General features: G+C 52.9%; 6 protein-coding genes across 6 annotated transcripts; 4 read left to right on the top strand and 2 right to left on the bottom strand.

Moving 5' to 3' along the window:
• Nucleotides 1–4223: 4223 nt before the first annotated feature.
• J4E85_004517 (uncharacterized protein) lies at nucleotides 4224–5533 on the top strand (the record flags this gene model as incomplete). The annotated part of the gene is made up of 3 exons (XM_051468773.1): nucleotides 4224–4799; nucleotides 4851–5208; nucleotides 5250–5533. The coding sequence occupies 3 exons, from the start codon at nucleotides 4224–4226 to the stop codon at nucleotides 5531–5533; spliced, it is 1218 nt and encodes a 405-aa protein (XP_051326988.1).
• Nucleotides 5534–9548: 4015 nt separating this feature from the next.
• J4E85_004518 (uncharacterized protein) lies at nucleotides 9549–10107 on the top strand (the record flags this gene model as incomplete). Its single annotated transcript, XM_051468774.1, has 2 exons — nucleotides 9549–9757; nucleotides 9813–10107. 2 exons carry the CDS (start codon nucleotides 9549–9551, stop codon nucleotides 10105–10107), a joined length of 504 nt encoding a protein of 167 aa, XP_051326989.1.
• A 1751-nt stretch (nucleotides 10108–11858) lies between these two features.
• On the bottom strand, nucleotides 11859–15618 carry J4E85_004519 (uncharacterized protein; the record flags this gene model as incomplete). The annotated part of the gene is made up of 3 exons (XM_051468775.1): nucleotides 11859–13344; nucleotides 13407–14460; nucleotides 15171–15618. 3 exons carry the CDS (start codon nucleotides 15616–15618, stop codon nucleotides 11859–11861), a joined length of 2988 nt encoding a protein of 995 aa, XP_051326990.1.
• A 1153-nt stretch (nucleotides 15619–16771) lies between these two features.
• Nucleotides 16772–18859, top strand: J4E85_004520 (uncharacterized protein; the record flags this gene model as incomplete). Its single annotated transcript, XM_051468776.1, has 3 exons — nucleotides 16772–16855; nucleotides 17013–18752; nucleotides 18839–18859. The coding sequence occupies 3 exons, from the start codon at nucleotides 16772–16774 to the stop codon at nucleotides 18857–18859; spliced, it is 1845 nt and encodes a 614-aa protein (XP_051326991.1).
• An 8-nt stretch (nucleotides 18860–18867) lies between these two features.
• Nucleotides 18868–20722, bottom strand: J4E85_004521 (uncharacterized protein; the record flags this gene model as incomplete). The annotated part of the gene is made up of 3 exons (XM_051468777.1): nucleotides 18868–19016; nucleotides 19085–20342; nucleotides 20405–20722. 3 exons carry the CDS (start codon nucleotides 20720–20722, stop codon nucleotides 18868–18870), a joined length of 1725 nt encoding a protein of 574 aa, XP_051326992.1.
• Nucleotides 20723–21556: 834 nt separating this feature from the next.
• Nucleotides 21557–22340, top strand: J4E85_004522 (uncharacterized protein; the record flags this gene model as incomplete). Its single annotated transcript, XM_051468778.1, has 2 exons — nucleotides 21557–21943; nucleotides 22008–22340. 2 exons carry the CDS (start codon nucleotides 21557–21559, stop codon nucleotides 22338–22340), a joined length of 720 nt encoding a protein of 239 aa, XP_051326993.1.
• Between the last annotated feature and the right edge of the window lie 410 nt (nucleotides 22341–22750).

A 22750-nucleotide genomic window follows, 5' to 3' on the forward strand; every position in this document is an offset into this window, starting at 1 on the left:
TAACAGAGTCTGGATCGCCTGGGTGACCATCCTTACCACCGTCGTCATCCGGGCCAAACCACCATAGATGACACCACTTGTAATTAGCTGGCTCAAGACATTCGTGCGGTGGTTCTTCATCGGGAGGGCGAGGGAACACATAGCCCACACAATACTTTAGGCACCACTCGAGGGAACGACACAATTCGGGACAGCCTACGCCTGTAGGCATCGGGCTGGGAGGTATAGTGCTGCTCCCAATCACGATCGGAGCAGAAATGGAGCCACTTGCGGTGCTGCTTCCCGAGACACCAGGAGGGACGATGATGGAGCCGCTTGGGGTGCTGCTTCCACTCGGAGGGATAATGGTGATGCCATTCGAGGTGCTGCTACCAGGAATTCCAGTGGGGATGACGATGGAACCACTCGAGGTAGTGCTTCCCGTGAAACCAGGAGGGATGATGATGATGCCATTCGAGGTGCTGATACCAGGAATTCCAGTGGGGATGACGATGGAGCCACCCGAGGTAGTGCTTGCCGTGAAACCAGGAGGGATGATGATGATGCCAGTAGAGGTGCTGCTACCAGAAATCCCAGTAGGGATGATGATGATGCCTTCTACAGTAGTGCTGCCTTGGACTGAAGTCAATCGAGTGCTCGGGATTGCGCTTCCAGACGATTGTGCAGCCGAACTGCCTTGAGCACTTGACTGAGCCACAGAAGATGAGCCAGAAGGCGCGACGAGTGATCCAGACGCGGACACAGAGGTACTAGGTGATGCCGATGACCATGCAGTCGAAGTGCTACCGGCTTGGCTGCTCGATATACTCGTGGGCGCTACAGATCCCGCGGAAGAACTCCACGCTCCAGAAGATGGGGCGGCTGATGATCCAACCACTGAGCTTGTCGGGGCGCGGGAAGATGGTGCAGTAGAGCTTCCTTGAATCGAGGATGCAGTGGGGGGCGGCACAACGACACTTGAGCCAGCTTGAGAGGATACTTGACTGCTCCAAGCTGCGGTGGACGACGGGACAGAAGACGGCACGGAGGATGCCCACTGAGAAGACGAGGATGCAGCTTGAGAAGACGAAGACGCAGCTTGAGAGGACTGTTGACTGCTCCAAGCTGCGGAAGAGGACGGGGCAGGAGGCGGCACCGAGGACGCCCATCGAGAAGACGAAGTTTGGCTGCTCCACACAGTAGAGGATGGCGGAACAGGTCCTTGCACTGATGATGGAGGCGCGGAGGCTTGCACCGAGGATGCCGACTGAGATGATGCAGCTTGAGACGAGGGCTGACTGCTCCATACCACTGAGGATGGAGTTGCGGAGCCCTGTACTGAAGACACGATCGATGGGGGTGGGACAGCGACTGCAGAGGACGGGCTCGCAGAGCCTTGCACCGAAGACACAATGGACGGTGGCGGGACAGCGACTACAGAGGACGGGCTCGCAGAGCCTTGCACCGAAGACACAATGGACGGTGGCGGGACAGCGACTACAGAGGATGCGGAAGGTCGAGGTGAGCCTTGTATCGAAGACACAATTGTAGGCGGTGGTATAGCGACCACGGAAGACGGAGGCGGGCGGGGAGAGCCTTGCACCGAAGACACGATGGATGGAGGCGGGACAGCAACCACGCTGGAGGCGACCGGGGGATAGTGGACGCTGGTCGGTGGAACGACGGTACCTTGTACAGATGTCGTGACCGAGATCGGGTCGGTAGGAATTCCGTATTGTCGGGGAATTAAGATGGACGAGGGATCCGCCGCACCCTGGATTTCAGCCTGTCCGCTGCCGACCGTAGAAGCGACCGTAGAGGATGGAGAGCTGCCGGCGTAGCCACCGGTAGCGGCCAGCCCTAGAAGAGTGAAGACGGAAAGGCGCATCGTCGGAAGCTGCAGTCGTCGTCCGCAATAGCTTCGATTTTGAAGAGGGCGAAAGAGGGTTGAGGAAGCGAGTGGAAGGCGCGGTGGAGGGGAAGCTGTACGAGGCCGGTGAGCGCGAGCTGATATACAACGGAAGAGCTAGGCACAAGCGCTAGTCGGGTGGTGAGGGTCTCGAGATTAGGGTCCGTGAGGAAGGCGCGACAGGGTGAGGGGCAAGTCCGCGTAGGCAACGGCGTGGCCAGCATGCTAAGTGAAAGAGTGTGCGGCCGCACACCGCTCGGCCTGGCAGAGGTGTCTAATGAATTGGAGCGCAAATATCTCTATCCTTGTCACCAAGAGCAGATCGTGGCAAGAGCTTCGAGGTCATTCCTCTGAGCTTGTAGTCATTGAACCCAGTCCGTATCATCACTGCTCTTGCTCCTGGAAGTGACATCACGTTGTACTCTTAGCAGAATTGTTGTGTCCACTTCTCTTCCTGGTCCTTGTACTTCCACATCAGTTGTACGTATATACCGGGTTTCAAACTCACGTAAGAGCTGTTGACGATCTAGCTGCAAGTAGACACCCATCGGTCTGGGTAGGTATGCTAGTGGGACTCGATTCACTCGGAGATTCGAGGTTAATACGCTGCGACTCACATTGATGATTCTAGCAAGCATGAGACGCGTATTCCAAGCATTCTCGTTATCGAAACAGACCGGTCTGAATAGTTGCGACGCAACTGACTGCCACTCAATGGACTGACGTTGCAAGCGTATGCAACATCGTGAAGAGCGAGGACAGCGTCAGAGGGTAAGTTGTTGGAGATTGTGAGATGAAATGTGAACGACTATGACGAGATCATATCCAATGTCTACGTGGAAGCTGAACTCGAAAGGGACTGAAGTCTAGTTGCAGCACACGGGCGAACGTGGATGTTTTCCGAAGCAAACGGATGCGACGCTGCAACCAGTATAGGTCTGAAAAAGATGAGAAATTAGCTTGGGCGGTAGGCAGAGCGCTGATTGAGAGATGAGGATAAGTTGCGTTGATGACCGCACGTTTGCTGGTGACAACGGCAATGATGAGATGGATGAGGAGACGAGCCACGCGAAGAGCGTACCTAGAGACGCGACCGCGATGCCCCACTTTCCGTAACGCGCTAGACACGCGTCAGGCGCCCCGCCGTCCCCGGGGCCTGCGTTCTTCGTCGAGATGGCGGCTATCACGTCATCCATGATACAGCACGTCGAGATGCTACCACACTGTACATCTGCATTGAACTTATTACCTTGAATTCCTTCCGGCCAGACTCCACACTAGAAACGCGCGCCAGCACCTATCCCCGCCTGATGCTACGGCGCATGCGCTCCACGATCATCCGTCCTCCGCGTCCCTCACGTTCTACACGTCTCGTCGATTCGCTACCTATACAAGCCGTAATATTAGTCCGCGATACGCTCGACTCGGCATCATATCAGTCCACTATATAGCCCAGTCCGCAGGAATATCCCTGAGAGATGCAGTCATGGGAAAGACTAGGCTAGAGGCAGCAGTGTGCTTGAGAACGTCGCGCTACATCCTGTCTATCATAAAGCTTGTGGACCTGCATTGCTATTTTCATCCAGAAAGCAGTTGTGCATGAGCCCGGGTACACGCCCACGCCTGGGTCTTGCACCACCTGCAAAGCCTTTGCTCTAGCCCTATGAAGATGCGTTTGGGTAGCCGGACACGGAATAGCCACCGCGAACATTTGTTGGATCGACGACGTTGAAGACTCATGGGTTCCGATGAGCCTCTGAATAGAATTCGACATACCTCATTTTTCTTGCTCAATCGTCGACAGAACCTTCTCCGTGGCATGAGTACCGGGGAGATGACTGGCTGACTGAGGTACGAAACAACCAGTGATTTGGGGTTCTGTAGTTCTCAGAAAGATTGTTTCGTATGGCTTTCGATATCATGGCTTTCCGGTATATGGCATTTTCATGTCCGAATGCTTCGCGGCTACATTCTCACATCCCGAGGTCACCTTGACCGCATTTAGCAGATTGAAACCAATGTCAATCATACATATAGCGTGTTATGTGGCCCTGGACCAGAGGCTGGGTAGCTTAGGAAAACGTCTTTACGCATCACACAACCCGTGGCCAAGCATGCTTCATCAGTGGTTGCACTTTCCTTTCCAAGACCTTCGTCATAGAAGACACGCGCGCAAATTGGGATGTGGAACAATCGCTCCTTCACCTACGAAGTCACTGTGGCAGCCTCCAATAGCCGCTAGTCTTGCGCCTTGCCTCTTGTATCACGCTGTTCGTCTTGCTGACGTTCCTTGTATCTGTTGCTTCGTTCAGTTTCCCTGGCAGCGATCAGCGACATGACCTTCGTCACCGCCCTTGTCGTCGCGGTTGCCATACACACAGTTGTCGGCAGTATCAAGACTCCGCTGGCCTCCGCACCCATCTCAGACCGTAACATCACCCGCATATCTTCAAATTCGACCAGCCGTGAACCCAACGGACTACACCCCACGGTGGCCTTCTGGGACGATGATTATGCCGCGGAGGAGGATTGGAACAAGAATGCAGCCAAAGGAGGCGCCCTGATTTGTGGTCTCGAAGGCTCTGATCAGACCGCAGGCCGTCAGATGAAAGATACTCGCGAACCCCCATCTGCTGCAAGGCCTTACAATAGTGACCTCAAGATAGAGCTTCAGGACTGGTACTGGCGAGAAACTAGCTCATCGTCGTTCAGCTGCAGCTTTTCTGAGCACTGGCATTTCTCACATGCGATGCGCTCTCTTGGTCTCGACGGACGGCCGACTTCAGCAGGCGGAGATAACCAGTGCTATAGGGTCGAGCATTGGGACCCAGAGAAAAGAGATAATGAGGGCAACCAGATCCCGGCTATCAATCAGTGGTACAGCACAGCAGGTAACAGCAAGCAATACAGAGTGAGTATAGGCTTGGGTATGAGCAGTAGTTAGATGCTGACGGCGTTACAGGCAACAAAGGCGCATTTTGAATTCGGAATCAACACCAAAGGAGGCGCTATCTATGGTCTCTTCCTTGAAAGCCCTCAAGCATCCGCCAAGACTATCTGGGGCGGTGGTACGAAGGAGCCGAACAAAGACGACCTACCTCAACTTCGCGCTTTCTCAGACATCATCTGGGGATTTTGGGTTCGTAACAACCCCAATATCAGGAACATTCGCTACTTCTTCATGATAGCCATCTCCAACGAGGTGACTAATCAAATCATCGCTTCTTGTCTACGCGACCGTAACACCGAACTAAGCGAGTGGCCGGGAACCGACTTTTCTACCACTACGGATCAGGGCCATGCGCTGCTAGGCAAGTCGCGTTCAACTCCGATGACAAATATCAAGACTAACCCAAACCAGGATCTCCAAACGGTGCTGGGTTCGCTTACTTTCTCATGCAGCACAAATTACAACTTGGCCAAAAGACCATCAGCAAGATCACTATCTTCAGGCCGGAAACAGACGACGACGTCAGCCTTGTCGACGCATCTCTGTGTTTCCACGTGGTCGATGGCCCGCAGCCACCACCTGACGATGCTCATGTGGAAGGGACTGATCGCCTGAAAGCTCGACTTGTGCAAGAGACAAATTCAAAAGATTCATCCCCCAACAGCCTGGTCAGGGTCCACGAGATCTATATGTAGCCAACGGTTAGTGGGCGTTTCAGACATGAGGATGGTGTAGGCAGACATGCAAACACAGACTTGATGTACGAATTCCGTGTACTGTCTCCAGGTTTCTACAGCTAGCCCGTTTTAGCACATGCGCGAGTATTGTATCTATTCATTTCGAATGCTCTCCTTGTTCTGTGTGGTAAACAGACATCCGTGGTGGACTCTCCGTTCATCTCACTCCGATTGCGTACATAAATGCAGGTAATTTCTCAGAATGGTTATTGCGCAGCGGGAATCTTTCTTAGCGAATAGTGCAAGTAAAGATCTGTTTAAAATGAGACTACAAGCATATGTTGGGAGCAAAAGGCGCATATTAGCCGTCTTCGTTGTGGACGGCTGGGGGTGTGATATCGTCTCATTGTCATCACCGAATTAGGGAAGGTGTACCGATGGTCTGTGCGATTGAGCTGGCCATTTCTCTTATTGGATCAGCATTGACGTTCAAACACTCAAGTATTGATCAAGACCACTAATTGCTTCGATGCGCGACCGAAATGGCCCTATTTTGCGCCCACGCATACAGTCGTGGGGGCATGCTGCCCCTAGACATCACGGGCCTGCGCCAATCCGTTCATGCCACACCCTCTTGCGACACGTTCTAAAGCTACAAATTACAACCATAAAGAAAGAATAGAGTGCGCCTTTGACTCAGACTGCGGTCTGGTTCTCAATCACAACCATTCATGGATCCCGCACACCAAAGTGCAGACGCAACAACTCGCGCGAAGCAAGACCGGGCATCATCCTGGGTCGAAGATAGGCGCGTACTGCGCTTCGTTGAAACCGACACCTTCAAAGCTTCTTACCGGATGCGCCCATGGCACAGTTCACAGCTCGCTGGGACTCTCGCGACCCGATGTTGTTGACTATGATTACTCGGCGTATGGTGGAGGTTGTGCATCAGTGCTATCACGCATAGCCAGACGAAGGTCAGTAGGACTGCTGAGGGACGGCGATGAGAGCAGAGGCGCATGAAGACGCGCATTAAATCTCTCGCAAACGGGTTCCAGGTGTGTAAGGTCTACCGTCGGCCGTGCTGTTTCCCCGTCTAGCGACCCGCTATCCCTCCTCGAAAAGAGGCGTCTCCAGAATCCCGGTCTCCGTTCTGTGAGCGCCTTCCATTCAATGTCCTCTGGATCCTGACATTTGCCAAAGTCGACGTATCTGGAGACACTTACGACATAGGTTGATTTCGGAAACCTCGACTCGTCTGCGCAATTCCCAATGAACAGCCTTCGCGGAGTTATTTCGATGACCACTTCGGTAGGGCAGGCGGTGCACCTCAAGGCTTTATCAACATATCCATCTTTGAGCTCCTCAGGATCGTGGTACGTGTAGAAGCGAGAGACAGCGTTTCTTATACCACAACCCATGGAATATATATTGAGGACCGAGTTCAGGTGTGGACATAACGAGTATGGAATTCCAAATACTACGGCCTTGGGGTCTACATCCTCGACTTCCGGAATACCACTGACCCATCTCTTTCTCAAAAGCAAATGACCATCACAGGGTAATGCATAGATGTCACTGCCCCACCGTTTTGACCCCTGTTGATGAACGCCTTCAGGGCGCAGGAGATTGTGTCCATACCGAGGGGAGTACCGGAATCCGCGCATCGTCTCGTGGACGGTTTCCCAGTCCAACCCGTCGAACTTTGTTGTGCGCCGTTTGCATATCGTCCTAGTCCCGTACTTGAAGGCGGCTGGGGCGTTTTGACCCCAAATATCCCGACTACCAGGAGATCTACGCTTATGGTATGAGCCGCAATAATAACATATGATATGGTCCGGATAGTGCTTGTCGAAACACAGAACCGAGAACCTCGCTCGCTCTGCCTCATTCCCTTCTTTCTTGATCAGGACGAAAGGGTTCTTGATGGAGCGGACCAATGTATTCGAGTGGTGGCTCGTCATTGCGAACGTCGCCATAGAGGATAAAGGTAGAAGTTCCAATATCGTCCTGGATAAATGCCGAGGCAGTCTGTATAAATGAGTCTGACGGCCAGGTCCCCATGGTTTGGGAATATTCATGGGAGTTTCTGTGTGTTGAGTCATGTCGTAAGTCTGGTTTGGAATTTGCTGGATGCTGTGGTCAGAGATGACTTCTACGCTGTAAACCTTGGAGGGTTTGGGATCTTAGACGATTATATATGCTCCGAAACTCAGCGTTGTGCGTCAGATTTGGCGCGTGCGCGGCTATCATTTTGGGAGGTAACCACAGGCAGAAGGTATGTTGACCATTACGTAGAGCTGATTGGGCTTATCAAGTTGCAAATGCAATGCTCGGTACCGCGGGGTGGCCAGAATCCGTGTCGCATGTTGCTGCATACACATCGCTGAATCTTGATAAGCAAACACCTCATGAGCCAATGTATACTTCTACCTTAGAATAATTGTGCAGAATTCGACACGAATCGGCAGCTACCATGGCGTCCCGGGGACCATAGCGACAAGCCACTCACAACTAATGCCATGCGGACTGGGCCAGCGTGGAGTATGATTTTATGACAAGAGTGGCGGTAATCAACGATAATTCTAAAGAACACACGGGGTTTTACTCCACATCCGTGGAATAGGTCGTAATTCTCACAAGCGGCTTTTGTTCTTACCCCTCGTCTGAACGATTTATAGTCGTCATCGAGCGGAGGAGATAACACTATCCAGGCGGCGCCCTGGGAAAAAATGTTGGAACGTTCCAGGATAAACCAATGCCGAGTATTTGGGCGGGCGATCCAGCTTCCGGGTTAGACCTTCCGTGATGGATGCGAAAGCAGTGCGGAGCATGGACATCGTAGCTGCGTCTGGGTAGACGTCACTCGTGTCTTTGACACGCGACGGCTTTTCAGTACTGCACGTAACCGGAGCTGAGTTTGTAGTTCTAATCCTCGATAAGACCCGATGAGTTCACTCCGGCAGCTGTTATAGAGGTCGGGTGCATCGTGATGCCAAAAAGGGCCTGCTTGTGAAATAAGATTGGCTGTGTATGCTTGCGCGCATACGAAGAAAAAAGGGTCGGGATCGTCAACGACGTATTTGCGGGTTTGAGTAATCAACGGTTTTCTCAGGGTCTTCCCTAGTCACCTACGTAATTTCTGCTTACCTGGATAACTACACGCCGCAAGCGTTGGCGGAAGCGGCTACGCGACATGCTTCCCACTCCAAGATCAGAATAAATAAAAGGCGCTACTCTACGATTTGGAAGAAAGGCATGGATATCACGGAAACGAGCTTTAGTATAACCGCAATGCATGCCCGGATGATGTAAAAGTCACGTGACTTGTGCAACCTTCTCTATCGATGTAGAAGCAAGAGTGAAACGATGCATGGAAAGACCTCCGTATGTAGGTAGACAGATATTGAGACGTCTCAGAGGCCATTCTATTCTTGAGCATGCGTCCATGCACTGCGGAGAGCCTGACACAGGACCCGAGTAATCCGCCCACCTGCGCTATACCAAGGCTAGCCGGCATAGCCACCCAACGTCAACGTTCATTGGCCAAAACACATACTCGGGGGAGTAAACAAAAGATCTTGCTGTCTCACTACTGCTGCGTAGTACCGTTGTCGTGCCGGAGCGACACATCGATTGGCTGACGATGCCAAAAAGCGCCTCGTGTGTACACGCGGCTCTGATGCACTTGCGGCTATGTGCTTTTCGCTGTTGCCTGAGAGATGATGAGACGCTATCCCAGTCGGTGATGTGACTTAAACAGGCCTGTAGACTTCAGTCTGTCTTTGTTGCACCAAGCCATCTGGCTCTTTTCGTCTTCACCTCCATTTTCAGATACCAACAGATTACCCAAACCAACAAGATGATCATGGCGCAGGAACGTTCTCTTCGCGTACTGAATTTGTTTGCCAGTGCCCTCACAACACCTTTCCTCATTGCCATCACCGTTCTCTCGCTGGAATCCCATAGTTACCGGTATTGGTACGACCATCGCGATGTAACTACATTCTGCTTCGGCTATATCCCCCTCGCCATGACTGCGGTTGCTTCAACGGCGAGCATTGTCCACCAACGAAGGCACAATCGTATGCCAGGCCCCAAGTTCGCTCTCCTGGACGGATTGGCGGGTATCGCGTATCTTGCAATACTCATTCCGATCTGGGCGGTCGAGGTTGACGATCTGGGGTCAGCGGGATATGGCTTTTTGGCTGGATACGCAACAGCTCCCATGATTGTCAACATGTAAGCCATTCAAATTCAGAGCCAGTCATCAGTAGGGTTGCTAACATGATGACAGGTTTATCCACTTCTACTTCTTTGCTTGCAAGGCTCGCGCGATGTGGTTTGCGTTGCGTGCTCCGACGGTACATGAGTGCCCCAACTGCCACCACGACTTGACGGTAGGCACTCCACAGATCAAAGAGACGAACAAGGATGGAGCGCGGTACAGCTTGCTGCGCGGAGAAGACTATCTCGATGCCGACGCTGATGCCGAGCGCTACATCGATGAGAGCGCGAGGCCTTCCGAGGAGCAGCTCCGACCTGAGGGTGATGACAAGGAAGACAAGGGCAAGTCCAGCATCGATGTCTGAGATGTGAACTGGCATGATCAGCTTTCGTGTTCTCATGTCATCGAATGGGATAGGACGCCGGAGTGTGAACGGACAACTAAGGGGTTGGCGCTGTGATATCGGATATATTGCGAAACGACTCGCATGAGGGAACACGTTCTGCGATCAAAGTTAAACGAGATTGGTATTGCGGCGATGGTGCAAGAGAGACGTATCATGTGTACGACACATCTTTTCTTAGGTTGGTGGGATATCTGGGATTCATTCGTGAAGGGTTTGCGCTGTCGTTATTCATTGGGCTTAACGTATCTACATGTTTTCGATCATACATTCCTATCATGTGTGGTTATATGCATCAATCGATTGCCTATTCAGACATATTGCGGCGGAAATCTCTCGCCTTGATCCCACTGCAGATTGCCACGTCAGTAATGATTCTATTGCAGTAGAAGAGATAAGACTTGCATGCTCCGCGATACACCCACCCTCCCATCGAAAACGGTCAACGACTTCCCCAAAACTTCCGGTGCGGTAGTTAAGCCAGCTTTGTGGGGACTTGAACGCTGTACGTAATGGTGTGATGCTCTGCGAGCCCCAGATTGGAGAGAGGATGTTCCAGGCGGAGTCAGACCCGTTCTGTGCAGCGGGGTTGTGGTTCTATACGTGGTTAGCCGTCATTGATCCTCTTGAAGCTGTCGTGACCCTCTTACAATGTAGTCTTTGGCTATGTATTTGAACGCCTCACTGATGTCCTTCTTGTAGATGAAAGCTTGGGCGAAGGCTTCGGCACGCGTAGCTGTCTGCGCTTCGGTTGTGTTCATCACACGCACGCATGGTGCCGGCTTTGTGGGACGCGCCTGGCGGGCTGCGAGTATATCTGACCTGCTATGTATCTCGGCTGGAGCCGCCAGGGCTATCAGAGGTGCAAGCATGGCACAAACTAGGGTTGTGAAGCGCATTTTGAGGATGATGTCAATATGGCGGCGCAGCGGCAGCGTGAAGATGTAAATGGCAACGAACGTACAGGCGCGAGCACACTTATACCGCGAGCACCATACTGGAGTATCACCGTTGCTCCTCGCACAGACGTGTGATCAACACCAGACTGACAATTTACGGCACAATCTCCCAAATTGATGCGCCGAGCTGCCCCACCGGCAATATTCCGGGGCATCTGCGAGGCGATGTCACCATTCGTGGTATAAAGAACGCTGTGGCCTTGGGATGTTATCGACGTCTCAGGTTACGGTCGGCAGTTGTCGTGGCAAGCATGGTCGCTATCGTCGCAATGTGTAGGGCTGGACAAGGGGCTAGGGCTGGCTCAGATAGACGAGGACGCGAATTGGGCCGAAGCTTCCAGGGACGATGACGTTTGCGCACGTGTGGGGCCGACGCGTCCGGAATGCTGACTCATGCACGCGCGGAAGGACAGACATGCGCTCGCAAGCAAAGAGACCTCGGCAGCTTGACAAACATGACGCGATTTCTCTACCCTACCACGATATGCGCGTAAACTATCAGGGCATGGTCCACCGCCCTCACAACAACTCAACCCAGGCTCGACCAGCCATCGTCCTCCTGCCCCGGCGGGCATTATATCCTTCGTTCTCCCCTGTACACGACCAAGCGAGCTCCTGAAGACTCACGCAGCAGATCCCACTCTAGCGTGCGAGGTACTCGTTATATGAAATCTCACCAGTCTAAACACCGAATCCAGGCATCGTAGCGCTCGCGCTCACCACCCTCGTCGCCTCTCCATCGTGACTAGTATCCTAGTCCTCGTCGTCGCTCTCATCTCCATCGATCATCTCCCCGTCTTCACTCGCCCTCCGAGACATGGCGCGCAATTGGCCTGGGCCCTGCAGATTGTCGGGGTCGTAACCGCTATCGCGAAACATCTGCAGCTGGCCCTCCACGATCGCTACTTTCTTCCGCTGAATCTCCGCCGTGTCCTTGGAAAGATTCATACCCTCGCCGGAATAGTTCAGCCCACCTCCGCTTCGGGCAGCGAATCTCGCATGCGTCAGATCAGACGCAATCACAGTGTATTGGGATGGTTCAGCATATGATCCAGGGCTGTTTCGGAAGAGATCGCGAGCTCTGCTGTATACCCGAGGAAGTTGCACAACGATCACATTGACGTCTTCGTCGTCTGACGAGTGTGAGGAGTCGGAGGAATCACTGTACTCTTTGTCTTCGTCGTGGAGCTCTTGCTGAACCTTCTTAAGCCTGGCCTGCTCGGCTTCCAAATTTGCCGGTCCACGTCCATGCGCTTTATTAGCCTCGCGATCGATCTTCTGGAATGCCACCTTCTTAGCCCAGGCCTTCTCCTTTTCCTCCTTCTTACGATCTTTGCGCTGGTAGGGCTCGGGTCGCTTCTGGATCGTACGGGACGTGGGGGTCGATTGCTTCGCAGCGTTGGACTTCGATACCAAGGGCGCCGTGGACACTACAGACCTGTAGCATCCTGTTGCTGGGCTCCAATGGTGATGGTATGTCGGACATATCGCTGCCGACTCGCTTTTGTTCGCACCTGATGCCCATTCTATTTCCAGCTTCGTGATCAACGCCTGCTTAGATTCATGGTACCAATGATCGAGCCCGGATATCTTCAGCAGTTTCAGGGTATCTTCGGCCTTCATGGCCAAAGCACCGACAAAGAAATTGAAAGCTCGCGTGTCATTCTCCGATAGAAGATTCATGAACGCCGGGCTCATGCGGAGGAATCCGAATTTCTCCATCGTACCATCGATGGTGGGAATCAGGCGCTGCTGGGGACGATGCAGCTCCTCATATACTCTATCGATGATCATATCGCACACCGCAAGTGCGCCCATCGTGTGGGCGAAAACGTATAGGTCTTCAAATTCCTGGATGGACCACTGGATCTCCGTAGTCCAGGTGTCCGGGTGACCCGCGTTGACCAATCCGACAACATCGTGCGTGGGCAGGGCCGCTCGGAAGTCGGGCGAGATGCACGCGACGAAGCGGGCGATAGTATCGGCATCTATGTCTTCTCCGTACTCGATCGTATCGACGGTCGGATCGTTTTTGATGGCGTCCTTTATAAAGGTGCAGTGCTCGATGGCTTGCTTTCGGCTCAGAATAGGTCGAGTGGGATGTCCGCGGCGCACGTCACCGGTCTTCCGCTTAAAGCTCAGAACATCTTCGGTTGCTCGACTGTTCTTGTAGCGTACGACCTCTGCAGCTTCGGCCTCTGGATCGCTCGTTACCTCGCTTGATTGCGCGGCGGCAGGGCTGTCAAGACGTATGATGTCAGTCCTATGGTCTGCAGTCATGTTTGACATAGAGTTACTTACCTCTTCCCTTTTTTCTCAAAGTCACAAATGAGGTCGCTTGGTCTCGATTCTGCCTTCACTTTCCTCGAGAGAAGGAACAACAGCTCCTCATCTTCTCCATGATGCAGTCCCACACGATAGTCTTCTGGCTTGGGCATCGCAACCTTCGTAACACCTCGTGCGGCCTCCTCTTGCGGCTGCGGTGTGGTGTATCGCTGAATACTGGGCACTGGTTCGTCGGCCATGTGTTCACTGCTCGCAAGCACGTTGGTATGGCTAGCAATCGTCAGCGGCTCTCCCTCTTCTATACCAGGTGATGGTATGCGCTCCGTCCGATCTGAGACTGTCTTGGGTGAAATCGTCTTGTGTGGAACTGTCTTTTCTGGGATTGTCTTTCTGGACTGCTCGACGACGCCAATTCTTTTCTTGTAAGCCTTCCGCGCCGATGGAGATACCCACGCGAGACCTTTGTCCTCGAGGAACTTCCTCCCGTGGCTGCTGTAGTGCTTCCACATCCCTGATTCAGTAACCTCAGTCTTCTGCTTTTTCGGATCTGCGCGTCCTTCTGCATATCCTTCCTCTACCCATTTGGTGCCGCACTGTTTCATCGAGATGCCTTCGACGTCGTACCATTGCACCAGTTGTATATACTTGGTGTCAACTACCTGAGAAGTCCAGTCTTTGATAGCTGCTACGCCCTCTATGAAGGCTTTGATCTCTTCATCGCTAGGTATATCCTTCGCAGCAACTCTGGCGTGCGCATTCAGTAAGTTAGACTTCGTCTTGCGCTTTTTCTTGGGCGGAGAGTTCGCGTCCTCGTTGTCATTATGCTCGCCGGGCTCATCCGTGTTGGAAGCGGTATTTGTAGGGAGCACTTGGGCGTCCGCGGCGACGTAGGGCTCATTCAACCGACGCTTCCGTGCTGTGATTGACATCCGCGCTGAGGCGTCAACCCCTTTTGTAGGGTTATCTGTGGATGACATGATCACGGTTGCAGAATCTTTCGGCTGGTTTAATGTAGCGGCTTTCTTTCGTGTGTCTTCTGCGATGCTTGGATGTTGTGGTGCTTCGTCACCTACACCGGAGTGTCGGTAGAGAATAGTAGGTTGAGGCAGGAGTATAAGTAGATTGGGCAAAAGCGCAGCGGGAGGATTAGGCTCGCGGACTATGTAACAGGCACGAGCGGAGTCCACCCGGTGAAAACCATTTTCAGTCAGTCTCGTGAGTGCATGGGCTCCTATCAAGAGGCGTCAGCCAACAACGGCGTGTGCGATCTGATTGTGATCGGAAAAAAAGGAAGTGAAAGTAGGAGGCTTCAACTGGCTACGTGACAACAAGGTGATAAGGGAACTTGGCCTAAGACGGTCCCTCGCCCTTCTGCCTCATCCGCTCACCGCGGCGCCGATATGCTCTGGTCCGAACTTCCACGCCAAGAATCCCGGCAGGCTGACCTTCATTGCTTGTCGCTCGAGGCTTTCCAACTTTTGCTCAACTAAATCCGCCATTTCTGTCTCTCCCCTTTCATTCGCCCTCAGCCACTCGCCGTGCTTGGCCTTGATCGCGACCCGAAGGTGCTCAGGTATAACCGGTGGTGGAGTTGAATTGGGTGGATGACCGGGTTGTACTTGATTGGGAGTGCGAAGGGGGCGGGAGCTGGAACTGGATGCGCGAGTTGCTGAAGACATTCGAGAGGCGTTGCGGCTTTGGGCGGTATTGACTACACGGTGAAAGATCAGTAAGTTGTTTCTCTTAGTCAAGTTGCCGATGACCGTGTAGAAGACGCACCCGGATTCTTCGCAACCGTACCCTGAGACCTCCGTCTTGCTGCTTCCTGTCGCTTTTCTTTTTGTCCTCGCGGCTGTCCTCGCACGTGTACAACTCCATTCACTACATCCAGCTCCCGTGGATGCACAAACTTAAAGTCTTCACCGCTCAGTCCTCTTTGTTTGAACTCTTCCTTCTCAATCTTCGTGTAGAGCTCCCATGGTCTGACAGCGCCTTGCTCTTGATACCACACCGGGCCCCACCTCCTCACCTGATAAGATATACCGTATTTGGTGCTGACGCTGCCATAGCCAGCGCCGTTGTACATGCTCACAACGTCTTTGTGTGTATAGCCATCAAATATGCACCATTCGATTACTGCGAGGGCACCGACCGGGACGGCGGAGCTGTTGGTCGTACTTAGAGGAGTAACGGGCGCATGCGCAAGCAAGGGTTGTGTAGACGACATGCTGGTGGTTGGTTGTATGTCTAGTCATCTGGCAGTCGCGACCTAAGGGGAATATGTGGCAGGTGGCCAATCATGAGATAAAGGATTGCTCCAGATAAGGTAATTGCGTCATATGCTCAGCTTTCAACTTCACTTGCCATCTTTCTTGCAACAGATTGAAAGCAAACTCCGCAGAGACAGGAAACGCAACGCGTGAATTAATTTCGCGATTAGCCCATAAGAGACACCAAGCCTCCCAAGGCCTCTAACCTGTCACATAGAAAAGCCGAGCTTCAAATTTGCGCTACTTCTTCAAGCCAGCAGCAAGCTGCATAACTCAACGAAAAAGAACACTTCCCAGACTTGCCAATGCCAGCTCAGACTAATCTCCTCATCGCCAGCATCCAAGCCTATCTTCTGTATGCGCGCCGACCAGGTAATGAATTCGTCAACACCCCCGGCAAGTGTTGATATAGGCTCCTCAGGACCAGATGTACTGAGCTTGCTAGAGTGCGGAACACTGAAGTGTAAAACCGCCTCGCGCTCAGGGTAATGTCTGGAAAAAATGACAGGGTCGAACATATCAGGAAACCAGCAACGGATACCACAAGGATTAGCCCGAAGGCCATACAAGGATCTTTTGAGATGCGCACGCATGGAAGCGGTGTGTAAAGGGGCCTTGTTATAGTTGAGTTGAGTGAGCTGCGAAATCTCGGTGTTGAGAAATGGAGAGAGGGAGGGGAGGGAGGATTTATGTAGAGCCAGCGCAACGCTAGCTGCCAGTCAGTCCGTGCGTGGTTGCGCGGAGTCCTCATCGACAGTGAATGATCCTGCGGTGACCTTATCTTCACCGAGCCTATTTAGGCTCAGTACATAGAGAAGGGCTGACTTAATCAGCTGGAAGAGGCAATTCACCGTGGTATAGCGGGGCTGTTTGGGTCTCTTCGCTCATTTGCACTGTCCAAATCGCAGCTTTTCACTTTCACTTCCACCAAAGACGCAATTATGCGCGCTCACTATGAGTTTCTGGCTTGTCGGCCAACCTTGGCGCTCGACTTCCTGGACCTGGAGCTGCTTGGTTCAATTCACACACCAAGCTCGTCATACAATCTCTACCTAATCATAGTCATACCATACCATCGCCTGGAGTATAAATCCGCATAGCATGACGACCATGTCGTCTTCCGACGTGAGCGAGGCGGAGAAGTACCTTTGGGAGTCGCTTCCTCCCGAGTTGCAACATATGGTTTGCGAATACGTAAGTAATATACATCTCCCTCTGCAATGTAATAATACACCATGCCGACTACATTGATCTTGCCGGCGATCTTATGAGCAGGCTATAATCCTGGAGGTGTATCAGAATACGGCATTGCTACTCCTTCTATACATTATCGTGCTAACGTATACTGCAGTTGCCCCAACGTGCCATCTCCCGGCGTCTGAGCGTTGCTGTCTCCAGTAGTTGGGATGATAAGGTCGCTCTGTTTGAGCAGTACCTGTACAAGAAGCCGTACCTTCGGATGGAAGCAGGCTCGCTGGAGCGGTTCAACGGCTTGACTACATCTTGGTCTCCGGACCGTCAGCATCACGATCGGCTCTCGAAATTTCGAGACATGTTGATACATGTCACGCCTGAAGCAGGTCGGAAGTGCCTGGCAATCATGAGGAATCTGACTGCTTTGTTGGATCTTCCTCAACATATATCAAACCTTCGGGTAGTCGCTTTCACCAATGAAAGCAGAGTGACTGCGCAGACCGAAAAGCTCTTCTTAAAGTTTTTCGAGCGCCAATTTTGGTATCTCGACGTTCTGTGCATACCAACATGGTATGATGGTGAGAAGGTGGAGAAGAACTTCATCTGGGGTGTACTACCTCACCTTCTCCAGCAATGGGATTTCTTCCATCCCAAGAATGAAGAAGAGCTTGAGAGCGTTGCTCTCCACAACAATGCTGCCCTAGGCGACTCGGCGAACTCTTTCGAGTTCGATCGTGAAATTCGCATGCCAAAGCTCCTCGAGACGACTGGAAGCCCAATGCTGGGGGTCAAAGTCCGGCGGCCCTTTGACAGCCGCACTCATGAGGCTGGCAAAGAAGTGGAGATCTTGGTGAACCGCGATGCCCCCGCTCACTATTGCCGAAAGCTTTTGGAGCAGAAGCCAGGACGCGAAGTTGTCTCGATCACCATCGACAACAGTAGGGCGGAGTCTTTGGTGCCACTCCAGCACATCTTCAAGGGTATTGGTTGGGATAGCATGCTGGAGAGTCTCGAGGAATTCTCCGTTACATACCTTGATCTCGCGGAATATGGCAATTCGATGATATCCGAGGACGAAGACGACTTCCCGATCAGCGCGATCAAGTCATTGACGATCAAAGATTGCGTGGGCATTCGCAGCTTCTTGGACGGTTGTCATGCCGCATCGATCGCTCCTTCGTCTCTGATCCTCAAACACTCGCTCCAGAAACTTGAGCAGGACGAGGAGACGGCACTATGCACGCTTATAGAGTCTTGCAGTGACCTACAAACCCTGTGCCTGATCTACGAAAAGGCCAAACCGATCATCGAGGGCACCACTACACCAAGCTTCTGGGAAGGCAGCATTAGCAAGATTGACCAGTCCGATTGGTGCAACTTTCCCCTGGCTACCATCCTCCCCAGTATTGGTCATTCATTGACATCTCTACATCTCGGAGCTGACCCAAGCCTTCGACTTCACACAAAGGATCTCGCTTTCATCGCTACCCAATGTACCAACCTCGCCAGCCTTGGTATCCCATTCCCCGCCTTGACCGAGGACATTACCCCCGACCAGTTCCGTCAAGAGATATCAGATCTTGGTGTTCTACGAGACCTACTACTCCTCCAGTATCTCCACCTAGCATGCCCGCCGGCCGAGCCCGATGAAGATGGCGATCTGCCACCTCCAGTCGAAGACATAGCACGCTGCGCTCTGGAGATGTTACTGAACAAGTGGATATTGACTCACGTCAAATGCTTCACCGTGGCCTTTCGCACAGCGACGTTTACCCGCGACACTTGCCATTTCCGGGTACTATCATACACCAACAAGGTCGAACGCATCTCCGAGAAAAAGCTGGGAAGGAACATGGAAGCATTTGGTCACTTTGTACGAGGCGACTGGGACGAGATGGTGAGAAAGAAGACGGGACTTGAGCTGCCGCCAGCTGATGAGAACGACTCAAAGGATGGAGGTACAGAGGGATATATGGTGGACAGTGCACCGTACAGGCATTTTGACCCTTGGTCTACAGCTTCGCGCTGAGAGTGTTTGAGCCCTTCAAAGCGTCGTCGATGGCACACATGGCCTGCACCAGCTTCTCTTCTTGTAATCTGGGTGCGACGACTTGTACACAAAGCGGCGTGCCAAGGTAGACCGAACGATCAGTGTTGGTCCCTGCATTTCGTGTTAGTATGTGAGCGCTTCGGTATTTCCAACGAGTCGAGGAAAATAGTAATACTTACAAAGCTCCCTGTTTGCTTTGTCCCAACTTCCCAATGGCTCCGTGCTCGCCATCTCGCCCTTCATATCCGCCTCTTCAAACGACCTTACTGGTACAGTACCGGCAGGGTAGTCTAATAGTACAAACGAACTCGTGTAGCTGACGCCGTTGTACCGGTCAATGGGCGGTACAGGGTGTGGCGCGACTGGACAGATGAAGGCATCGATCTCGCCATGCGCATCTTTCCAGATACTCAAAAACTCCTTTCGCAGCTTCTCGCGCTTGCCATGGAATTGCTGTACTTTGGGAAGGTCCATCGGCTTCTTGCGCTTGAGTCGAGTGGATAGCCATGGCGAAAGTGGCTCGTTGAATGATTCCAGTAAGTCAAACATGGCGTTGCCACCTTCAACACCGAATAGCGCATTGGCGAGGGATTGACATTGAGAAAAGAGAGGGGTGATGTCCATGTCCACTGTCTCGATACCAGACTTTTGCAGTTTAGCTTTGACTTCATCTAAGATGCTGGAGATTGGTGGATGTGGTTCAATGACTCCATCTCGCCGGACGATGCCGATCCGTAGCTTCTTTCGCGTAGTTGATAGAGAACTCCATGGCGATGGTATGACATCTGGATCCATATTCCACGGCTGCTGGGATGCGACTGCGCTGAAGAAGAGTTCGACGTCGCGCATGGTGTGTGCGAGCGGCCCTGCACTCGCCGGGATACCAACTTTTGTTGCTCCGGGAAGCATGCCGCCCTCTTGACCCGCATAGGGAATACGTTCCCAGCTGGGCTTAATACCGAACATACCATCGCACATGGCCGGGATCCTGATGCTGCCGCCCACATCTGTGCCTACACCCAAGATTGAGCCGCGCATCGCGATGAGAGCGCCCTCTCCACCTGAGCTTCCACCAGCGGTCACAGCAGTGTTGAGCGGATTAATAGTTCGCCCGAAGACGTTGTTGTGGGAGTCGAGTGCCATGAGCGTTTGAGGTACGTTGGTCTTGCAATAGAGAACTGCACCGGCGTTGAGTAAGCAATCGACTAGGATCGAGTTCTCTTGTGCCGGTTTGAAGCAGAGAGCTGCAAGGCCGATCGATGCATCATGACCTCGGACCCTGAAGGTGTCTTTCAGTGAGATGGGAACGCCGTGGAGTGGCCCAAGGGGCGCTTTTCCTGATGCCAGATGGGCGTCAAGCTCCTGGGCTCTCTTCAGCGCGTCATCAAAGAAGATTTCTGTGAGGCAATTGGTGACTTGGTGGGCAATTGCTGCTCTCTGCCATAATGTTAGTTCATCAGCCGCTACCAAGAGGTCTGCTCCAATTTGGGACGGCTTACTTTACAGAAAGCCCGTGTCACATCGACGCATTTGAGTTTCTTCCCTCTGATTGCTTCGGCCAGTGCCACAGCATCATATCGTCCGGTGATCTCCAGCTCCTCTTCTGTCAATAGCCCTGACTTGCGTGGTATATCGATGTAGCTCTTTACGTCGGCTCCTGGTAAGACATTCAACTTCCATTCTTTTGGTATGCGCTCGTTCTGTTCTGCTTTCTTCCGCCTCGATACGGACCGCCAATCTTTGTCTGCAGATGAGCCTCCTTGCGACATTGTGATGTATGCGACAGTTGAGGAGTGACGCTGTGATATCGCGGACATAGAGGACGCGCGGGTAGGAGCCGAGGTATACTAGATTGGGACTAGCTTGAGGGGTAGGGGCCCGGGGACGTCGACACCTCCAGGGCTGCCCAGGTGGTCAACTCGCTTTCGCAGCGCCGTGGATGCGCGAGCAGATAAAGCTAGGCTAAAGCAACGCCTGTCGCTGTACGTTCTACCGAACCTCCTACTCATTACTCGCCTTACGCACCTTGGGGCATACGTGCGCTTAGCCATGTTCATCTTTGCTGCTCTTTCGCGCCACTTCCGGCTTCAACACGACTTATCGCAACGGACAGCCTCTGCTTTGAAAGGTCTTGTTATCCAGAGACGAGAGCTCGAGCGCGCATGGTGCAGGCTGGAGTGCCTATCCGAGACGGCAGGACGCCTCTTTGCGCTAGGGAAATGAGCGTACCGTACCTGGCTATCGGGAGAATGCGATAAGGGCTCAGTCTCGAAGAGCCACGAACAGCCTCAGACAACGACTACGAAGGCATCGGTACAGCCGACGGAGTACTTCAGAACGGTCACATGTCTACGTGTTCGGCCTGACTCTAGTTGCTGACATCTGACACGACGGGGAGTCGCGGTCGCGCTTCTTATCCCTGCCGCTGACAGCCAGGGCGCGCCGCAAGCGCTGTCCCAATTGGATGGCGTCTCCTGCCCCGGAATATTTTCCCACTCGGCCTGCCATCTGGCACCACGACGCACGCCGTGCCCCCATTGCTAGTAGCCCGCCCATAGACACCGCACTCGCTCTTGTACTCCTTTCCCTTCTCTACCTCTGCACCACTTCCATTACATTTTTTGTCTAATTCGATATTCGCATCCTTCGCTATGGCAGCCGGCAACTTCTCGCTGCCCCCGGGCCAGCACCCTTACTACCCCATTGAGAAGGAGATTGTGGGCTACCTGGCCAACGAGCTGGGCACGCTGGACCTGCTGCTCATGTTCGCTGCCGGCTGCGTCGCCATCTTCAGTGTCACGTACGTGATGGTCAAGCGCCTGCGCCCCAATGCCAGCACCGGCGACCTCTCCACCATCATGTGGTTTGTGCTGTGCGGCTGCATCCACTCGTTCTTCGAGGGCTACTTCGCCTACAACTTTAGGAATATGGGCGGACTGAACGACCTCTTTGGCCAGCTGTGGAAGGAGTACGCGCTCAGCGACTCGCGTTACCTGACCCAGGACGCCTTCGTTTTGTGCATGGAGACCGTCACCGCTGTACGTATACGTCTTGTTTGGGCTTCTCTCGAAGAAGGACAGCAACTAATCAACATTCTCGCAGGTATTCTGGGGCCCCGGGTCCTTCCTCTGCGCCTACCTCATCGCCATCGACCACCCGCTCCGCTACTCGGCCCAACTCATCGTCTCGCTCGGCCAGTTCTACGGCGACGTACTGTACTATGCTACCTCGCTTTTCGACCACTACATCCTCAACCTGTCGTACTCGCGTCCTGAGCAGTTCTACTACTGGGGATACTTTGTCCTGATGAACGCTTTCTGGATCGTGATCCCAGGATACCTCATGTACCAGAGTGTCATGGCCACTTGGAGCGCGTTTGCGGCTGTCAACGACGCGGCGAAGCTCGTTGAGAAGATCGGCAAGAAGCGCAACTAGAAGGATGTTCCATGCATCAGACGCATACAAGCAGTGCCTCTGAGGAGGACACCAATACCGCTGGAGTGGAGGAGTGACTTGGCCAAGGACATCATTTTTACGGTTTGATTGTTGGGATGGGTTGAAAAAGCATTTTGGATACAGACACGGTACTTGATACCCTAGTTTTGAAGGCGTGGCTTGGACAGGACGCCCTAGATCGATAGACTCGGATAATGCTAATAGAAGATTATGGCAAGTAGATGCAGCTTCAGAACTCCTTTACAACGTATGTTCCCGGAAACTTAGCAAGTAACGCCGGGATTGCCGATCACCCATGTTAGTGTAAACCCTATTGTCGGCATTTTTCGCGTCGTAAGCTCGATCCTTGCCGCTCATCACAAACAGGCCGAGCAGTACATAAGCACTTG

The sequence above is a fragment of the Alternaria conjuncta genome (assembly GCF_024043145.1).
Source record: "Alternaria conjuncta strain BMP 0040 chromosome Unknown scaffold_6, whole genome shotgun sequence".
Lineage (NCBI taxonomy): Eukaryota > Fungi > Ascomycota > Dothideomycetes > Pleosporales > Pleosporaceae > Alternaria > Alternaria conjuncta.